The sequence below is a fragment of the Falco naumanni genome, chromosome Z (genome assembly GCF_017639655.2).
Source record: "Falco naumanni isolate bFalNau1 chromosome Z, bFalNau1.pat, whole genome shotgun sequence".
NCBI lineage: Eukaryota > Metazoa > Chordata > Aves > Falconiformes > Falconidae > Falco > Falco naumanni.
The window spans coordinates 37,072,927-37,094,959 of NC_054080.1; the positions used below are offsets into that span (position 1 = coordinate 37,072,927).

The following is a 22,033-nucleotide window of genomic DNA, read 5'->3' on the forward strand; positions in this document are numbered from 1 at the left end:
TGTTAGTGATAGGAAAAGCTAGCAGAGCTTTCCATCCCCCGCCCACACCCCCGCCAGCCCTGGTCTCATCTTTAGGCAAGAAATGCCACAAACAGGCATAGAAACGTAATTTAAATACTACTAGTAGGTTTTTCAGAGCTGAGAGAGACTTTTGCTGGGGTATTGCTATTTAGATGGTGTTACTGCAGCATGCATTTATTTCTTGAAGAGCCTCTGTTAAAAGGTAAGAAGTGGGAAAGCTTCCCAGAGCCTTTGGATTTAGTATGGGAGAGGTGTTACTGTATTTCTGTACGTGGGTGTTCTAACCAACAGTCCTGGAAAGTAGCTGGCTGGTAATGGCTGCACAGTACAGTAACTTGGCATGTATATAGTGAATGATGAACCTCATTGCTTACGTGCTTGGCATGTAGAGAACTGAAGAAGACGGTAGCTATGTGGGGACTGCTCTGCCACAGAATGTGTGTGTATGTACACATATATATATGTGTGTGTGTAGTTGTTGTATCCAATGGAGTCTCCCAACCACTTCATATTGTGAGGAATTGCATACAAGTAATGATGCGTCATTATTCACACACTTCTATGAATGAAGATGCAGTCGTATATAGAATTATTAAGGGGTACACATGTGAAAACTTCTGAATAGTCATTATCTCACTTTCTCTGCTAGTGAAGTTTATGATCGATGGCAAGATAAACAACCAGCGTAAAATCTCACGGGAATTTTTACTGCACTCTTACTGAAAGAAACCGGGTTGGAGATTAACCAATAAACATTATTTTAGCAAACGAATGATTGGAATCTGGAGCCTCAGTTGTTCCACATGAGGAATTTTAGAGGTTTAAGGAAACAGTTTTGTACTCTACAAGTAATCTCCTCTTTTGAAGCCAACTGTATGTGAAGCAGGAGCGTAGAGAGAGTAGAAGGAAAATAACTTTGAGTTGACCAAGTCCAGCCATTTTGCAAATTTTCCATATACAGAAATCTATTTATTTTTTGCCTCAAAATTTAGAAAAACACACTTTTACTTGACAGCTGTGCAACAGGGTTGGGGTTAAATGCTATCTACACCTTATGCTGTGAATAAACTGGGTAACTTTTCCATAGAGAAATACAGAGTGTCTGTCTACAGGCACAATTCTCTAAGAAGTTTAAAGGGGTGTATGGGCAATTGTTACATTCTAAAAGGACATTTGACAGTTAGATCAAGCAGAGGTGACTGCTGAAAGTTAGACACCAGTTCTTGACATCTTCATCTAACCAAAGCTGGAACATAAGCCTCATGTAGGTTTCTGGTATATGCCATTTTTGCTAGTCACTGAAGGAATAAGCATGTGACTTGTTTGCAAGTGTCTTTTCAGTCTGTTTAAGATGTTACCAAGAAATCACTGGTGAGGGTGGCTGTCTGGGAGCATGAGATACTGTATATTCTTTCTTTTTGATGTACTGTACTTCTGTTTTCAGGTTCACCTAACGCTAGGGACCAAAGACGCATACATAACACTTCTGTGGTGCTGGATCCAACCTTCTGAAAGAAGACTCTAAAGTAACTTTTTGCCTTCAAGTTGTTTGTCCAGGGACCGACTTGTCTTTGGAGAAGAGCTCAACACAGAAAAGATACTCACATTGGAACCATTATAAATAAACCTATTTAAAGAACTTGCTACGTGGAGACAGATTTACAGAGGCAGAGTCCTGCTTTTCATCTGTGTCCCTACTTCAGACTGTAAACAATGAGTGAGTTTTGGTTGTGTTTCAACTGCTGCATTGCAGAACAGCCTCAGCCTGTAAGTATGAATATTGGCACTGCTTTGTTTCTGTATAATTAACTACACTGTTCACAATTTCTGGTTTTTTTAATGGCTTTTAAATTAGTGCTGTTTGGCCAAGCTCAGTGAGAATTAAGGAATTAACTAACATCATGGCTTAGTGGGGACAAAAAATGACTGTTCTAGAGTGTTGTCACACAGATATTTTCTTGTCCTTAAGATCAAATCTATCCAAAGCCTTTGGAGAGGACCTTTATTTGTTTGAATTAAAGAGGAGGTTAAAGGAAGGGAAGGGCAAGGAGGTACTCATACCATAAATCCTTTTTTTTTTTTTTTAATTTTAATAGAATGGCTATTGTGTGAAAAAGTATATAGCAGTTTGATAAAAGAACCATTTCAAACATACGTAAGAAAGAAAAAATATACAGGAATATTCTTGGGTTTCATATACTCTTAAGCACCGTTAGAGTATGTTCCTGGGTTCAGTGCTGCTGGGAGAAAGTCTGCCTACGTGAAGGTGGAGTTAACAGGAATACGGTTAGCGCTCTGAGAAGAAGCATTGTACGGTATGGCATCCAGATCAAGCTAAATGAATGTATAGAAAGGACAGTCATCTTGCAGATGTGTGGAGAAGAGCCCAGTTACTACTAAAGGATATGCTGGAATTACAGTGACCAAGAGAATCCCAGAGTGAGTAAAGCAAGCTCACTGAAATGCTCAGATGATAGTACTTGGCTTTAGGGAAGCCAAAGGACTAAAAAAATAATTTCATGTTAAGTATTGTCATTGCACAAAGCCTGAATGCCAGACTGATCCTTGGGTGGCAATGCAAATATTAAAATGTGACCATTAACATTTCTAAGAAATGAATGCAACTTTATCTCACTCTTGGTCAAGTCATGTTGTTGGGGATGAGCTCAGATAACCAACATGGGAAGCTGTGGTCCTCTCCTGTTGCTTGAATACCATGTAGTCCTTTAAAATGCTAGATATGTAGCCAAAGTTACTTGCCTAGATTTCGGAACATATATTTAAATTAAAAATGAGATAAGACTGTGTTAAAAATCTTTTGAGGTAGAAAATGGCTTATTCTGTTTATTTACAAGAATCCTGAGGCTCAATGAAGTCTTGAATTAAGCTTTGTAATTTTGTAAGCAGTTACTGCTTAAGGAATACATGATATGTTAATACAGTGGGTCACAATTCATGGAAAGAAAGGGTGGAGAACATACTTCAAAAGGGGAGAAAAGGGAAACATGGTATGCATTTGCTTAGAAAATTAAAACCATCCTTGTGTTTAAGATACAAATAACACATCGCTGAGCATTGTCTTAGTTCCTGAAATCTGCCTTTCAAATGTTGTAGGAGCCTTGCTTGTTAGGAAGGGCCAAAATTCTTCAGGATGCATCTCAGAAAAAGGAGTTGTGGGCCCTCCTAGGTGTGCTTGACAATAGGTGCTTAGCTGGCCTTCCCCTGCAGTTGCTCAGCTCATTTTGCTGTGTTGTGTTCAGCCGTTGCTCTGTCAAGCGCTGTTGCAGTAAGCGGAGTATTTAATCAGATACGTATATATCTGAATAAGTACAGGAATATGTTTTTTTTCTCTGACCTGTAGCAAAGCATGTACTGTTGGTGCGAGCAAACTGATAAATCAGACAAGTGATAAGGAAGCAGTTTTTCCCTGTCTCTGCAGGTGTTGTGTGATTCCATGTTTGGGAGACATACGTGCTGAAAAATGTGGTAGTTTTTAGCCACAAAATACTGGTACTCATTGCCCTATTGTATCAAAAGATAGGTCAAACATGCAAACTTGTGTAAAAGCTACTTGTCTGACCCCTGCTGTGCATTCAGTCTGTCAGTTTAGTCCAGTTTCTCAGGAGACATGCCTCATCTGCCTGGTTTAATCTCTTTCATGTGCCTTCTTTCATTCTACCTCCTGCATCTCACCTTCTTCATGGTCTGACTAATAGCACCCCAGCCCTCACTTTTATGTTTGGCCATTACGTGTGCAGCATGGTCCTTCTGTGAAAGGACTAATGTGGTCTTGTAGCAACACTAACAGCCTCTCAGAATAGACCTTGAAAGCTGGAAGTTACCTAGTTTGCTACTTGTCTAATCAATGCTTACAATGTTCCTTTTGTTCTTAAGCCTACATTCTCTGAAACATTTTTTTTTTTTTTTTTTTTTCATTTTCTTTATCCAGTGCTGATGTCGGGACACCTTTAATGTCGTGGATAGTGACATAAATTTTAAGCCTCTTCACTGGAGGAAAACCCCCCTGGAACTTTTAGTAGTTGCATGTTTCTGTGATATTTATAGCTTCCATTGTGCTAAGGAGTTTTCCTCCTCTCTTGAAATCCAGGATGCAGGAATGTCTGCTTTCTTGTGGCAAAATTCTAGCATATTATATTAGAATCTTCAGTACAGCACCTCTATTCTTTGCAGCTATAATGGATTTAAAATAAGAAATGTGTACATGCACTGAGTCCTTTCAGTCAAGTTTATAGAAGACCATTATTTAGATTGTACACAAAAGCATTTTCTAGGTTATTGCCAATACTGTGTATGCCTTTGAGACTTGCATACACTTTCCAGTGCAAAATGCTTTCCAATGCATTTTCATGGTTTTGAACCAGGTCTTTTAAGGTAAGATTTGCATCCTTTATGGCAATAAGAACACATCCCTAACAGCATACCCTGGAGCAGAGCAGTAACAATGTTGCAGTTATATATTAATACGCTTAAAGAGGTTCCTTAATTAAAAGCCACTATTCAAGGATTACCGTCATCTTTTATTGAAATTTATCATGGCGCAGCTTTTTGTCTTTTGTCAGTGCCAAATGGATGCACCATGTTGCTGTGAAATACAACGCGGGCATCTTGGAAAGTAGTGTTCCCTTATAGTACTTTGGTTGCTAAATATTTCACTTGGTGTTTCCAAGACTGCAGTACTCATAACAAGATTATGGAAGAGGCATGTTTGAATATGGGTCTCTGTGCTTCTCTGAAATAGGGTGATAAATGAAATAGAGTATGCAAAGGAACAATATTAAATGGTGATACAGTTGAAGGAAGCGTGCTCCTGATGGTGACTTAGGTCTTGCTTCTTAATAGCCTGAGGTCTTTACCACAGTAGAATGCAAACAAAAATCAAGGGAAGGTGTTTTCATTAGCTTCTAGTTTTCTAATGTCAGATTTAGATTGATAATGTATTTTACCATAGTAAAGTGTTAAAGACAACTTCAAACAACTAGTTGCTTTCATAACTGTTTTCATGATACCAGGAAGGTGGTATTAATCTCTCAATTATGCTCAGTTATTTTCTCGGTGGTGTAAGTAGCCTGAATTCAATCCTTTTTATGATCTTACCCAAACCTTTTTTTTTTTATGTTGCAAAGAGTAGCACTTTCTGCGATTGCACCAGGTTTCTTACACCTCCTACTGATACCCTTTATACATTCTCTAAGCTCATCTTGCACTTCCCAGTGACAAGATGAGTCTTTGTTCCAATGCTTCCTATGTGCTATCATCCTGCCCACTGCTACATTTCAGGAGACTCTGCCAAATCCATACTACCAGATGCATTGCTTGGTAACAGAAGTTGAGAGAGCCTTTAATCTTGCAGATTTTCAGAGGACATGTCTGTGGTTTCTTTCTTAGGCTGAGCTTGTCGCCTACACCAGGAATTTGTTATTTTCCTCCACTTTTTTTTCTGGTTTGTTTGGGGGTTTTTGTTTGGTTTTTTTCTTCGTGTTCTGTCCATTTATAACTTGCAGAGTTAATTTTTGGGAGAAGGCTGAGAAGCCTTTGGTCATAGTCTGGTGCACTCCCACCTGGTTTGTACCTCTGCCCAGTGCAGCTGAGCTCCTCAGTTTCCCATGTCTTTGCAGTAAAATTACTGCTCTGCTATAAAAGAATAAACTTGTCCTCTCGTTCCTGCTCCAAGCTTCCTTCTCTAGTTAATTAGTTTCTATTTTGTTGCTTGTCTCTTGTTTAGATGACCTCCCTTTTGTATTTTGTCAAAGGGCTATTACAGTTTTGCTGCATGCTGTTCTATAAAGGTTTAAAGTGGTTTAGCAAGTGAAGTTTCCTTCATGTCTTTTTTGACGTATGAAAGAGGATTGACAGATCTGTATTTAGAGCGGGGAGGCCCATCTTAAAATACAGGCAGAAAGAACCTTGCATGTACTGCTGTATTCATCAACTGAACTGAATGCTGAATGCCACAGAAGACGTAAGTAGTGATCGTGATGGGTTACTTAAGGAAATTAACCACTCATGGATATTGTCAACTCTAGCTTTTTTTCTAGAGAAGGATTCGTAGATAGAGCTAAGGGTACATCTACCAGTGCAAGTCTTAGAAACGTGAACACAATGAAGATAATGAAGCATTCAGTATGCATAGGCAATGCAGCATGAATCACGCTCGGTAACAGTAAATCAGGTGTTTGCTGCTGAAGTACTGGGCCAGGCTGCCCCTTCAGTATGGCAGTGCTGTGCCAACACAGCTTCTGGCTCGAAATAACTAAAACTCAGGCTCTCTTAATCATTAATTTTAATGAGCCTACCGCATTCAGTAAGCATATGAAAGACTCAAATGTAAAAGGTGACAACTCTAGACAGCCCTCAGATTTCAGAGTTGTCATAATGATTTACATGTTGAGCTGCCAGTTCAGATGTTTCAAATTCCCTTTTTTCCCTGTTCAGTGCTGTTGCAGAAGGTAGCCTGAGGGAACACCTTATCAAAGGGGGTAGAGTTAAATAAGCAGCAAAATGCTTGGCTTTTATTTATCAAACCTGATCTGGTTTTGTTGCTTTCGGTCTGATCAGAGCTGCTTTAGATTTTTCTTTTACCTTTAAATTAGCTCCCATAAGTCTTAAAATATCTGTTGTAGTGTTCAAGTATCAAAAAGTTTACAAAGAAAATAAAAAAGGCACTATTTTGGGTTTATGTACAAATATCTGAACGAAAATTAACTGAATACTTTGTATTTATTATGGCTGTGAAATTTTTAGGAGCTTTTTAGCTGCATTGACACCATTTATTTAATATAATACTAGTTGATAGGATGGAAAATAGCTCTCTGAGGGGGTGGAAACAATAATTATGCCACTTTTCTGTTGATGAGAATGTGTCTTGCCATTATGAACATATCTGAAGAAGGATGTAATATGCTTTTAATATCTACAGGTTCTACAGAGCTCAGGCTTTCTGCTTAAATGTGGGAAGTAGATTGTCTGGACGTTAGTGCTGGGGCCCTTGAATTGCTTGTTTCTTTGAAATCTCCAGATTTTTCAGTGGGAGTACGTTTTCAAGACCAAAACTCAATATGATTCACTGACTAAAAGGAGCTACTACAAGAAATAATTTATGCTACCTAGCAAAAGTTGATAGTTTTGCAGCCGCTCTTAGAGACTGTGGTAAAGCATTTCTGAAATTAACAAATCCAATGCCATTTTTATAATTTTTTTCTAAATGCAAGTTGAAGCTGCAAAGCCGTAATAGTTTAATGGTTTTGGTGTGTCTTAATTTTAATGTTTGACAGTTCAGCTGTTTTTTCGTCTGATATGCTTTTTGTGTCAGAGCAGGGGAGATGGGGAAGCATGTTGGTTTAGGGGCATTTCTGCTTGTCAGCAGCCAGAGGCAGAGGTAACTTGGACATAGTCTGAGGTGCACTTGCACTGACTCCATATGGAAGTATGTTTTGTGTTAATGAATAAAGTCAGTCATTGCCCTGAAGCTAAGTGTTCATCCTTTTACCTTTAACTGCCTTTGATATGAAAGACAGTATTGAGAGCAGAAGCTTCCTCTGCCACTATCTTACTGTATTTTTATTGTAACTTTTCTGTAATGGATCTGTGATATTCTGCTGGAGATAATTCATAAGACCAATGTGCAACTCACAAAATAAGCATTTTTAAATGGCTGTTTTAAAGGTCTTTGCCTGCACTTAGGTTTTTACTTCCCAACATTAACATTTCACGATGGTGGAAGTTTTCCTTTTTCAGACTGTTCCTCAAACCTTTGGGTTCTGCACTTCTTATGACTCTTATGTATGGGTGAGACATGCATGATATCAAAGTTCCTGTTGAATTATATTATAAATGTTTTTCATGTGTTTACAGATATTCTGAAATTTTAAGGTATCCATTAAGCCATCGACTTTAATATTTGATCACTTGCAATGATTTTCTCACTTTCATCTTCCGAGTGGCTTAGCTGATGTCTCTGAAGTGCTTTGTAGTTCCGGGTTAGTATCCTGCCACGGAATGAGGAGAATAGAGGAGTGGAGGTTGGGCAGAAAAATCGAGGCTGTGAACCACATTCTGATGCAGATTCAGGGGAAGCAATGCCTCTTAGAACCCAACAATTTTTATTTTTGTTTTTCAAATAATTTTAGAGGGATTTTTAGGTACGTGGGTGTACCCTCAAGAGAGCTGTAGTTTACTGTAGCTGAGGAAAGATACTATCTCTTTGTGTTTTCTCCCTCAAATAAATGTGCGACACAGTGATTTGTTGACATGTTGGGCTCTGAGAGTGACCTGACATCAAAAGGGAGAGGCTTGCGTGGATTTCTTTAAAATAATTTTAAGCTACTTGTCTCTCTTCTTGCAATTGTAAATTTAGCTCATTCAGTGTCAGAAAATAGTGTGGGTTTATAATATGCTGTCTGTAGCAGACACAGAGTCTTCATAATTATTTGTTTCTCTTGCTTGTGGTATGACTTTTTCAATGTGACTGTAACTACCCTTTATGTTCTGCTTGATGGTCTATCATAAAGGACTACCTAGTTCATAGTTTACATGTTTTGGTACTGGGATGTTCTCAAACCAGAATATTTTAATTTCCCCTTATTTTTGGCAGGCCTGGGTTATGGTGTAGGTGTTTCTAACCTACACATGATGGTTTCAGATTGCTGTGTGAGTGCCTTATCTTTGGAGATTAAGAGATAAATTGGGACCAAATTGTGATTTGTTTTCCAAGTTTGCCCAGGCCAACACTTCTTTGTTGGGGTAGCATAGTGCTTCATGCTCTGCTGCTCTAGCATGGTGGTGTTGCTAGCTGGAGCTCTCCAGGTCTGGAGCAAAGGTGCAGAGCTGATCTCAGCACGGTGCACAGCGGGAAACACTGTTGGCCGGTGGAGGCTTCCTTTCCCTCTGTTTTATGTCCATCTCTCTGGGGGAATGTGGTGCAGCACATAACTGTTTAGTTGCACTTTGTAAAAAGAAGTTCTTGTACTTAAAAACCAAATACATTTTTGATGGGCAGTGACTGTGGTGACAGCTGAGTCACCGCAGAGAACACTCTGGAAGTTTATGGCAGTCTTTTATTCCGGCCTCAGACTGCTTTAAGTACAGGTTAAAGTCTTGCCTCCTCTGAAACCCCAAGTTATGCCACTGATCTTGAGTTCAGCAGCTCAGGCCTGACTCATTTGAGAAGTCAGCATTGCTGTACTTGTTTTACAGCTGGAAGATGTCAGCTAGGTTACTTTGCAAGCTGTATGGTGTCCGTCAGTGGCTTCAGAGCCTCTGACCTTAAATGTGGAAAGAACAGAAGCATTGTTTGGGGCATGTAGGATGATGTGGTAGGTAGAGAAAAATGAATCGGATTCAAGTAAAATGGAGGAAAAGACTTCAACAGGGTTGATTAATAGATGTTAATTGGGGATTACGCCAGAATGATGGAATTTTAGAGGTGATGGCACATCATGGTTTTCAAAAAGACATAAATTGTAGTTAATAATCTCTACCTCATTATGCATATTTGCATAAAATTTGCCTTTTGGGGTGCTTATCAGTTTCATGAAGTGAAAAACTGATGCTATCGGGAATTAAATCATCCAAAGAAAGCACACTTGGCTATGTTCAACAGGGAACTAAAATTGTGAGTTAAGGGATTATTTTATTTATAACAGGAGATTACTGTTACAACTCATAAAGTTCCTCTAAACGTAGGGGGTTTCCAGGCCAAATCCACTTCAAGTAGATTTCTTGAAAGACTTGAGTAAAATTAATATAGGACAACATGTTATTTAACTCTGTTTGGAACAAATATTACTTTTAATAAGCTTGCCGTACTCCATTTACTTAAAAAAAAAATTAATTCCTAGGCTCTTGGATGATGGTTAAATAGCAGATTATTGTTGAAGTGGGACAATACATCCTGCTAGGCACATATTCCAGAAAAATCTGCTAGATATGCAAGCGTGCACACACGTATGTGTGTGTGTGCATGTGTATTACATACTGTATTGCTTGTGTTTGCCATTGCAGCTTGGCATTGCTGCACTTCTAAAGGGAAGAAGAAATGCCAATACAAGAATAGGCATGCAGATCTACAAAATAGCAGGCAAAAGCACCTACAGGGCCTTTTATTCACCATGGAAAAATATCAAATACATATTTTCTTTTTTTTAACATCAGAATTAAGCTTTGAAAATGAAATGCCTCTTCAATTTGTAATTCAAAGAAAGGAAGATTTGGAGGAGGAAGGAAAATAACTGCAATGTATGTACTTCAGAGAATAAAGAAACAGGACTTATATGTGAGATAAAAGAACTGGGGCTACTTAATTATTGCGTTTAAAAATATTATAAAATCTGTCAAAGATTTATAATCCCATTATGCTATATGGTTATTATCTTTTCTGTAAGCTAACGATGAAGACAGTGCAAATGTGTAAACCACTATGATAGGCTGCTGCCAGCAGTGAGTATGTGGAGAAGATGTGATTAAAGTGGCCATGGTGAAAGCAGTGTGGATTAAACTGGCTGCTGGAAGGCTAGAGAGGATGTAATCAAGCACTCTTTGTATGGCCCAGCCCCTGAAGAAATAAAACGTATATACATGGCTCATGTCAGTGAGATTCAGCTGCTCTTCTTAATTCAGCAATAAACCACCAACATTTCCATTATAAAAGGAGAGTAACGTTCCTACACAGATCAAGAGGAGGTCTACACATTTGAACACATATGCACCTAGATTAAAAATCTGGCAAGAAATTGACTGATGTGTGAAGATAGATGTGTATTAGTTGATTTAGTTGTTAAAGAACTAAAGGTTATGGGGGTTTCTGCAGGCTGCATCTCAGTGTTTTTTCTGCATATCAGAGGCATGCAAACTAATTTCTGTGATTGGTGATGTATGTTTTGAATGGTGGGCTAGATTTTGGTGGTTTGATTTTCAGGGTTTTTTTTCCCTGTGTGTATAGGGAGTAATCTGTTGAATTACAGCAAACAAAACAACTGCCAGAGTATTTTTCTCAGTGCTTGCCTGGGACACTGCTAACTGTATTGAGATCCTTTGAGGAGAAGCACTACCAAATAATGAAAAATACAAAACTTTTGGGTGTTTAGTAGGTTTTTGTCAGGCATGTGTATAAACATGATCTTTTTTGAAGGCAGCACAGCTTAAATGTTAAAGCAACACTTTATCTAGATTTTAAACCCAACTATGTTAATTATAGCTAATTATATATAATATACTTATATATTCCTTTTAAAAATTTAACTATTTGATGTTCATTGTAAACAGCTTTTCCATATCTAGAGACTATAATGCAAGAGAATTTTCTGAAGTGCACAATACTCATGTGAAGTAAATGCTTTGTAACATCTGCCATAGCATTTTACAAATGTGAGGGCATCTTCATCATCCTTTGAAGGTGGTAAAATTAGTCTCCTTGCATGCTACCAGCAGCATACTTCATGTCACCAAAATGACAGTCTGCAGTATCTTTGTCTCTTGTTTACTCTTTCTGAACTTACACTACTGTAAATACTAATTTCTGTTTAGTCAGAGTGAACAGAGGAGCTTACATCACTCTGATCTGTCTGTACATAATAGGAAAAGTGATCAGGTACTCTACCTTGTGTTACATAACTCATGTAATTTAGAGTTCCAGTATTAGCTAACGTTATTACCCAGTGAAAAGGAAATAAAAGTTATAAAAGTCAGTAAAAGGATTTTATTTGGTTTTGATGTTCTTGTATTTTTTTGTTTAAAAAGACAGACAAAACTTTCCCTTTGAAGCACGCTCCAAAATTCAACTTGAAAACCTGTTCTACCATACAGTTGTTTTTTGGTCAAGAAAATATACACCAAGTGATTGACTTTTTCAAGAAACCACTTTTGAAAACCGGTAAAACGTCCAGTTGCAAGGTCTACAAACTCACTCTGGGTTCAGACAGTCAAGCTGAATCTTTTTCCCACACTGGTACAGTAAGTTTTCTGCAAGTAATCCCTTTGCTTCAGCTCACTGGAATTTAGTAAATAATTTGGTCATGCCCAAGAAGGATTAGAGTTCAACTTGGGCTCTTAGTAGTGTTGGCTCTGCAGGCATTGCAGGGGTGAGTATCACTATTTTTTATGACCAAACATAGTAGACACTTATGTTTGCAATGCACAAGACCAGAAATGCTGCAGGATGCACTGTGGTATGATTCATGCGGATACTTCCCCAGATAAAAAGAGTCACAGGGAAGTTTAGATTGTGTTTTGTGCAAGTTTACTTGTTTTAGTTTCTTAAACAAAAATTAACTGTAACTATACAATTCTCAGAACACAGAAGGGTGGTCTGAAAATGAAGCCAGCAGGGAAACAACTGGGAAGGGCAGACAGGCTTGGATTTCTCAATTTTTTTCCTTAGTGATCCCAAAGAGGGAACATTGAGTGTCTTGATAATGCATAGATCTTTCTGCTTTATGACTTTTTGGGCTTTGCAGCTGGAAAACGAACCCCTTTCGTGGTGGTGTTAGTGGAGAAATTTGTTTGCTCTTGAGTTTTAAAGGGTATTAGATTCATAAAATGTACTTAAAATTCACTTGCATTTTCAATATAATATGTTAAAATTGACACTAAAGCTTAAGAAATTATGTGTAACATTGTCTAGAACTAGAGTCACTTCTGAAGCTGTAATGTTTGGCTTTGCATAAAAGCAGCTGGAGTATAGATCAGGTATACATTTTTTTGTGGAGACAAGCTTTTTAAGCTTCTGAAGAGCTTTAGCAGTGCCTTTTTTTCAGGAGGGATTTTAACATAGATGCTACAGATTTAGGACAAAGAAATAGCTAGAAGCTTAAAGCAGCAGGATTTCTTAATACTGTTCCATTGTCTTCTCTCTATACAGTTTTTGGGGTCCTTTATGAAGGTAACTGTTAAATCAGTTGTTCTTTCCACTATGAAAAAACAGCAGCATTTGGATAAAATTTCTGCCTGGATGACTGTCAAATGACAAAGCTGACTGACAGTTTTAGGGGAACAGGACAGAGGTGAAGGTTACTGTAACAGAGAAAAGCAAGGAACAGAGGCATGGAGGGCTCTTGAGAAGCGAGGATGCAGCAGGCTGCAAGTGCCCGTCACCTCAGAGGATGAAATTTCTCTGGGTGTCCTTGCCGGTGCATGTGTTCATTCCAGCAGGCAATGAAGAAAGGGATGTGGAGCAAACACCAGAGTGGCAGCTTTCTGATTTTTCCAAAGTATTCTTAATGCGTTATTTCCAGGCATCTGAAGTGAAAGGTTAAAGGGGCTCTCTATAGGGTAACTGTAAAGTGGCAACTGGTGTTTTACCAATTCTGCCAATGGTAGACAAATTGGATTCTGTCTATTAAAAACGAGGGCTTTCATGCTGGTGGATCTCTTCTTGTCCTAAATTATTTTGATGTAGTATGTATACCTTCTTAGTGTAAAAGTTTGAAGCTCTTGAGAAAGCACATAAGTGGCAGTGTCTCTGTTCAGGACAGCAGTCTGAGGGTGGCTACTTTAATGCCTGTGTCCGTGGATCTTACAGAACTTCAAGGAAAGTTGGTGAAATGACAAAGCAAGGTTGAGGCATAGAAACCATGCAGGAAATCTGGGAAGAAAATGGAATCCTTGCAAATTCTGTGCCTTGATCATAGAAGCATGTTTCTGGGTGGTATAGCTTAATGATACTGCGGCATAGGGAGTGCTTAAAATAATTTGGTACAATTGATATTTGGCAGTTGTCACGCTGGTGAGCCAGCTGTTCAGAAACCTTGGGGTTTTTGCATAGCATCCAGAGTCCACTGGAGACCTGTGTCTTCATTAAAGGCTACCTGACACTCACGCTATGAAACAGAGTTGGTGGTAGTGATGGTAGTGTTTTAGCTTAGCTGTTTTTTTCCTTTAATTTAGGAACATTTTTTCCTACCAACAGTTACTATTCAATTATGTTTTCATAGCTGTAGTTGTTGGGAAGATGGAGTTGTGCATCTGTCTTTTTAGGTATCATATGGTTCCATTTACTGAAGAGTAAAAGGAAAAGTATTTGCTATAAAGAATCTTCACTTACTGTTATGCACCAAGTTTAAAAATTCCCAGCCTGTAGCCCTTTAGAAAACCTGGTTTTGTTCTGTATGTTTATTGCTTTTTCTCCTCTTTATTCTGACTGTTTTTTTTTAACCGCCAGTGACTGTAAATCTGTAGCCAACAGCTGCTGTTGGCTGTATCTTATCTTCGATAGAAGCTGACGACACTCATGGAGCTGGAAAGCAGTTGCCCTAAAGTTGCCAATAATGCAAGAACCTGGAGGAGTCTGAGAGATCTCCATGGTGCTCAGTGTTGTAATGCCAAAGCCTCCCCTGTTTTGCTGACTGTTAGAGCCATGCTTTCCTATTTTCCCTGTCTTAAGAAGCTCTTAAATACTGGCAATACCAGTTGATCTGACACAGTAAGAAAGCCACTATATTTCCTGGATTTCAGCCAGTACTAGGCTGAAAGAATGGTGTCAAAAAGTATGCAAGTAGGACACACAATAATACAATGATAGAAATTCTGCTCTCGCAGTAATAAATTTATCATCGATAACATACTGTGGAAGACCTGCAAGACAAGGAGGGACAGGCTTCCCACAGAAATGGTTTAGTAATAGAAGGATCTTTCCAAACATTATGAGCAGCCACACTGCCTCTAGAAATTACTCTGGTGTGTTGTTAATCCTGCTTGTGAGTCTGGCAGTATATTCTGAATAATGAATGTACCTGAGACTTTGTCCTCAGCAAAATTTGTGTGTCTTAGTGCAGCTAGTAGAAGAGTAAGGAGCTATTGCTACTGCTCCTGAATCTTCTTTTCAATGAGGCTGTATTTAGAACAGTAAAATTTGACAAATAAATCAGGAATGTGGTGCACTTTCTGACTTGATTAAATTTAAATAGTTAATGATGGTTTACACTCAAGACCCGTGGCATTGTGGCATGCCTCAGCTAGACTGTGCAAAAGTGCCTGTGCATGCTTGGAACTGGTAAATCTAAGCACAGCTATTTTGTTGAATATTTCTTAAGTGTTGCTGGTAGAGTACTCTTCCAGAAATGCTTCTAGCTATGCTATGTGTGGGCTCAATATCTAAGCATCCCTAAAATATCTGTTGGGCCATCCGTTGCTAAATTGTCTTGGATACTTGTTGTATTGTCTTTTTTTTTTTTTAATCTTGTGTATAATGCTACCATTTCCTCATCCGCTAGTGGGATCACCTTTCAAATGCATGACTGATTTTCATAGTACAGGAAGAATATGCGAGGCTGCTCCTACTTTCTTTGTGTTAGGTTGTAATACCTTTTTGCTTTAAGAGCAAGTAAAGACAGGCTACATCATGTATTTTGGGATGCACTTGTTACAGTGATTTACCTAAAATGAACTGGATGAACAGATTTCCAACACTGAAAGTCAAATCTGGGAGCTTTGCAGAAGTCCGCACAGGAGCAAGAAGTGGGATGAACACTGAAGGAGATCCGTGATTCTATGTTTATGAATACTTTTCCCCACTGGAGAGCAGGGTACCTGAGGCTGTGTGACAGCACTTTTATGTTGATGAGGTCAGGATGCCTTTGGAGTATCAAGGAGATCACAGAGATTATGATGAGTTCACACAGGTAACAAATAACTTCGCAAGGAAATGCCAATGGGAAGATTGCCAGAAAGGTCAGCAGTCAAGACTGAGTCTCATGGACCTGAAACACACAAAACTGTAATGGGTTTACTTCCCTTAAAAAAAGTTTTGTACCAAAAAAAAAAAAAAATCTTCATTCAGAGCAAGTTCATTTTGATAAAACTTTTAATAAAAAAGTAGTACAGTACACCACTAGAAAACCAGCTGAATATTTAGGTATTTCATTGCATATGTACATAAGCTGTTGCTTCTAAGATGACCTCTACAGAGTTAATTAAAAGCTGATGAATTCACTGTCTTGTGTTTTTTAACTCTTGAGGATACTAGGTTTTGTCTGTGGCATAAGTACTAGAGGTTCCACCCATTAGTCCTGCTGATAAAAATGTCAGTGCTGTAAGTCCTGAATATCCGTCTTCTTCCAGTAAGGAAATTACTGAGAGTTGTGTGCAGAGGTTTTTCTGAAAATACCACATGCCCTGATTTGTCATAGTTGAAGGTGAATCACAATGTGCAATACCAAATTGCTGTTTGCAAGCACACATGACAATGTGTTTAGAGCTATTACCTTCAGAGTAGTAGATGTTTTAACTAGCTGGGCCGGAGAAAATGTTAGACTTATTCAGTGATTGGCTTTGTATGGTGAGTCTTGAGTGAGGATCCTGTATCTGACAGTGGCTATTACCTGTTCAGAGGTAATATTTGAGTTTGGGTTTTTTTCTTGTAATTTTCTGTCATGGAATTTGGTATGTGCATATCATTCTCATTTAGAAGATTATAGAGTGTACATAGGAGTACAGAAAGCTTGTATGTAACATATCTTGCACAACATTTATGCTTCCATAGAAATGCAAATGTGAGCAGACACCTGCATATGAAGGACACAAAAAAATCATTTCTGTTAGCCAGCTAGCTCTAGGAAGTCTTACTACAAGATTTGTGAACATGAAATTATAATTTCTTAGCAAAAGAATTTCAATACACAGTGTATTTAAGAACGTCCAAAGCTTTTGTTTGTGTTGTAGCTGGGAGGGGGGGATGGTGTCACATTCATTTGGCTGAGCAGGAGGGGCTACATGTTATAATCCTGACACACGTCCTCTAGAGTAATACAGGTCTCATCATGCCAGATGACCTTTCAAGTATTTCCTGTGTTCTTGTTGGAAAAGGTCAGTAAGCAAAAGGAACAACAACACACTGCAAACTGCATCATGTTGAGCTTTTATCAGGACTTTGGGATTTGCTGGTTTTTAAGAAGTTACTAGAAATTTCCAGAAAGTTTGTATTGTGAGGTATCTTTATGTAATTTTCTTAATCTGTATCTTCTAACATTATACATTTGATCACTGGGGAGAGTATACTGCATCTGTGTTAGGGCAGGCTGGAATTGACTTTGCTGTATGTTCTTCTTCATCAGAGAATCATAGAATAGTTCGGGTTGGAAGGGACCTTAAAGATCATCTAGATCCACCCCGGCTGCCATGGGCAGGGACACCTTCCGCTGGACCAGGTTGCTCAAAGTCCCATCCAACCTGCCCTTGAACACTGCCAGGGATGGGGCATCCACAGTTTCTCTGGGCAACCTGTTCCAGTGTCTCACCACCCTCACAGTAAAGAACTTCTTCCTAGTACCTAATCTAAATCTACCCTCTTTCAATTTAAAACCATTACCCCTTGTCCTATCGTTACAGGCCCTTGTAAAAGTACCTCTCCAGCTTTCTTGTAGGCCCCCTTTAGGTAAGGGGAGGCTGCTAGAAGGTCTCCCCAGAGCTTTCTCTTCTCCAGGCCAAACAACCCCAACTCCCTCAGCCTGTCCTCATAGGAGAGGTGCTCCATCCCTCTGATTGTGTCTGTGGCCCTGCTCTGGCCTCGCTCCAACAAGTCCATGTCCTTTTTATGCTGGGGGCTCCAGACCTGAACACAGTACTCCAGTTGGGACCTCATGAGAGCAGAACAGAGGGGGAGAATCACCTCCCCTGACCTCCTGGTCACATTGCTTTTGGTGCAGCCTGGGATTCAGTTGGCTTTCTGGACTGCAAGCACACATTGTCAGGTCATGTTGGGCTTTTCATCCACCAGCACCACCAAGTCCTTCTCCTCAGGGCTGCTCACAAGCCATTCTCTGGCCAACTTGTATTGATACTGGTGGTTGCCCTGACCCAGGTGCAGAACCTTACACTTGGCCTCATTGAACTTCATGAGGTTCGCTTGGGCCCGCCTGTCAAGGTGCCTCTGGATGGCATCCCTTCCCTCCAGCATGCTGACCGCACCACACAGCTTGGTATTGTCAGCAAACCTGCTGAGGGTGCACTTGGTCCCACTGTCCATGTCATTGACAAAGATGTTGAACAGCATCAGACTCGGTACAGACCCCTGAGGAACACCACTCATGGCCAGTCTCCACTTCGACATTGAGCCATTGAGCACAACTCCTTGAGTGCAAACATCCAGCCAATTCCTTATCACCACCAGCTGAAGTTAGAGACTTGGAACATAATCTAGGTGACGAGACCTCTGGATGCCATCTAGAGCCACATACCAACTCAAAACACAACCAACTAGACTGGGTTTTGCAGGGCCATGTCAGTTGTGTTCTGGGGATATCCCAGGATGGACATTCAGGTTCATTGGGTTCTTAGTCTTATGTTTGTCCACCTCTATGTAACATTTTTTTTAAAATTTAATGAGGATTTTCTATGTTGCCCCTTCAGGTTGTAGCTTTTCATACTATCACTGTGCACCTCCAAGTCTGTCTGTCTTCTATACCCTTCTGTTAGGCAGTAGAAGACAGTTAAGATCAGAGGCAGATGACCCTTCGTAAGGGTGAACAGAGTCTTTAGTCTTTTCTTCTATAACATGTGTGGCAGAGTTTTTGTCCCTTACCTGTGTCACAGCTCTGGATTCACTCTAAAAGGTGCAGCGATAAACTGTTTCCAGCTGTGTGGGCTGGCAATAAGCACTTGATCCAAGCAACAGCTAACATCTTGGAAGTTACCCAGCTTGGCAACTATAAGAAAAAGAGTGTATGGTAAGTGCTAAGTTCTGATGTTTGCTGCGATACCATAAACAAGTATCACAGACTTGTTCATCAGCTGTGCTGTCCTTATCTTTGATGAATTACCTACTCTGCAATCAGACTGCATGATCTCTCTAGACATTAAAGAAGTATGGTTACTATAGTAGATAAACCACTGTTGCAATCTTAGGTGACTGTTTTGTTTTTTAAGTTATGTTAATGAGGCATTACACACCAAAAGTAATGAAAATAAACTTACAAGAAAGAGAAGTTAGGTCACAGTATAATGTGACAGCCAAGTTACAAGTTGCAAAAGTCTTAAAATTGTGCTAATGTGCATTTTGAAAAGGACAGTACTTACTAGCTATACCAAGGAATGGATTCTGATTTACTGTGTGACTTAAAGTTGATTTAAGCATCTGGAATGAAAAAAAAAAAAAATCCCTTTAATGTCTGAGCTAAACCCATTTCTTAAAAGACCTATTGTCTTTCAGAATCCTTTGACCTCATCTGGCAAATTTTCCTGTTTATTCAGAAAACATAGGCCAAAGTTTTGTCATGTGATGACTATTATCATCATAATATAATGGAATATTGTGTAAACACATCAAAAAGCATACACTTCAAAAAATTCAAGAAGGTGCTGAATTTGCTAAAACCAAAGGAACTGTTTGAAATAACAATATGCGATACAGTTTGAGGTATTCATTTACAAAATAGGTTAATTTGATGTGAATTTGAACTTAAGATCAGGCTGTAAGATTTGAAGAGGTCAGTTTTTCTGCCATTTCAGATTCTCTTATTTTCACTTTACTTTTGTCTCTTTCTAAATATAAATGGAACTGCTAGTTCCTTTGCTCAGGAGTCCAGAAAGCAATTAGATTTTCTCATTCTTTTTTTGCCACTTGAGTCAGTCAGCAAGCACCATGTGATTTTTGCCTAAGGGCTAAATCAATGTACACTTGCTAATCAACTTATTAGATGCTAATTACAGCAGCTTACACAATTTTAAAACTTACCTCTTTTCAATTCTTTGTCTTAATTTCCTAGCTCTCCTTTCGCTAGAGAATTCAGGTAGCATTCTGGATTTTTTAAAAACTTGATGAAAGCTAAGTGTGCTGAAGTGTGCTACTTCTGTTGTTGAAGAGCTGGTGTGAAACTCCTGCTTCTGTTCTGATGAAGTGATAGTTTGTAAGATCCCTAATCAAGACTCTTCAACCAATCTGCTAGAAACTGCCCATGTAAAGGAGGGACTGAGAAATATGTGTTGGTAATGGTAGCAGCTTTGGTGGTTTGCAGTAGATGAAGGTCATAGTGCTGGTCAGAACATCATGTGGGCTTAGATACCACGTGTTGCTGGTTTAAAATAAACCTGTCACTGAAATATGGTGGTTTGGAGGGGTTGGGTAGCATTTTAATTCATCTTGCATATTGTCGTAGTTGTGCTTCTGTGCATTTCTTCTGTATGGCAGACCTTTTGACATCAGGCATTTGAAATGTGAAGGTGTAGTTCAGGGGTCCTCAAACTACGGCTGGCAGGCCGCATATGGCCCCCCAGGGTCCTCAGTCCGGCCCCCGGTATTTACAGACCCCCCCGCCCCCCGCTCGGGGTTGGGGGGGGAACCAAGCAGCCGCAGATGGCTGCCTGCCACTGCATCCGCGCCGGCCCCTGGTTAAAAAGTTTGAGGACCCCTGGTCTAGTTCTTCATCCTTGCTTTCTTCAGAGAGTATGTGGTCTCCTGCACTTCACCATAGTCAGTGTCACTTTATGGTTCAGAAATTAAATTAAGTGTTAAAACTTTAAACATGTGCACCTGCCTGATTGGAATTTTAACATTACTGTGAATGATGTCTGTTTAATTTCATAAACTCTTGTATAGTACTTGCAGATTGTATAAATGTTCAAACTGGCAGCGTGTAAGTTTATAGCTTTAAAGCTGAAAAAAAACTTGGGAGTACTGCAATATTCAAGGACACGTTTAGGAAGAGTACAGTCTTTTCTTCTTGAAAAATATCACACTGGCTATAGGATGATCCTACACATCCAGCCATTGGTTTCACAGTACTAATTTGCTACATTTGATCCAGTTGCTAGAGATGGGAGTGAATTAGCATTTCAGCTTTATACATGTACATGCTTCTTGTTGTTTTTAACATGAATCCCTAGGTTCCATATTAGGGAGGAAAGCATGGAGAAATGCATCACAAGCACAAAATGCACAAAACCAAATGCCAGGGACACCCTTGCCCTTGCAGCCCCTTTATGTAGGGTTTGCTGAAAGATGCTCTTTAAGACCTTTTTTGGTAATTTTGATGGGCCAATGCTGGTAACCAAGACACGTCACTCAGACCACAACTTGTCTTGAGAGACAGACGGCCATTCTGTGCACATCAGACTATTTTGGGAGCGGAACAGCATGTACGTGGGAGGGCAGAGAGCCACCTCTACAGGGTGATCTGATACTTCCAGTTCTGAGGAACACATTCTTCCTGTGTGTTGGTGTGTGCAGGATCAGCTGTGTGCAGCACTGCACAGGGACTCATTTGCTGCTGGTGCTCTTTTCAGAGCAGATATAAAAAGTAGGAAAGATTGAAGAAGGAAAATAAAATGAAGGGTGTTTTCCCTCTTCCATTTTCTCCTGTAACCATCAAAATCCCCAGTCTTGAGGTGGCTATCTCGTCTTTGATTAAATCCTTTCTGTAGATTTCTATCTTGGTTTAATTTTTCATTGGCGCTGCTTTTGAAGTTTCAGCTGACTTCTTGAATACAAAGCTAGCAAACAGCTTGATTTCAACAGAGACTTCTATCACTGAGAAGTTTAATAGGTACTGTGTCCTCAGGGAAAATTTATGAAACCTCTGTCTTGATTGGTGGCGAAGATCCTGGAGAGAAAAATTAGCAGATTAAAAGAGCTTGCTTTTTGCATTGGGTTAGCTTGAAATTAATGCTAGAATGAATGGTAACAGAAGTTCTCCAAGAAAGGGTTGCTGTTTGAGGGTTATTTGTGAATATATATCTGACCCCAGAGATCAGATAAAATAGCTGTGAGCCTCCATATAAATATGATAGTTCCTATTACCAAAAAAAAGTTAGCAAATCACATACCTATCACTGTCTTGGTAGTGCATGCATACAGCATGTATGACAGTGCATACATACAGGATGTATGAGCAGACTAGCTCCTAATCATAAAAAATACATGCGCCAGGCAGGTCCAGGAGAGAACCAAGACCATATTCCTTTATCATAAGAGCAGTCTCAGTGGCTCCACTAGGGAGAGTTTGGGATTTGTTGTTTTAGTATGGAAAGAGGTATTAACTCTGCATTTTTTAGCGTGGCAAGAAGTAGA

At 39.4% G+C, this 22,033-nt stretch overlaps 1 protein-coding gene across 1 annotated transcript in view; it reads left to right on the plus strand.

The window, feature by feature from the left end:
- The window catches only part of CDC42SE2 (CDC42 small effector 2), an 83,002-nt gene that overhangs the window by 46,712 nt on the left and 14,257 nt on the right, over positions 1-22,033 (plus strand). Inside the window, exon 3 of the mRNA XM_040580754.1 lies at positions 1,466-1,788. Coding sequence (XP_040436688.1) covers positions 1,735-1,788 — 54 coding nt within the window. The 5' untranslated portion in view covers positions 1,466-1,734. The remainder of the gene's footprint in view (positions 1-1,465; positions 1,789-22,033) is intronic.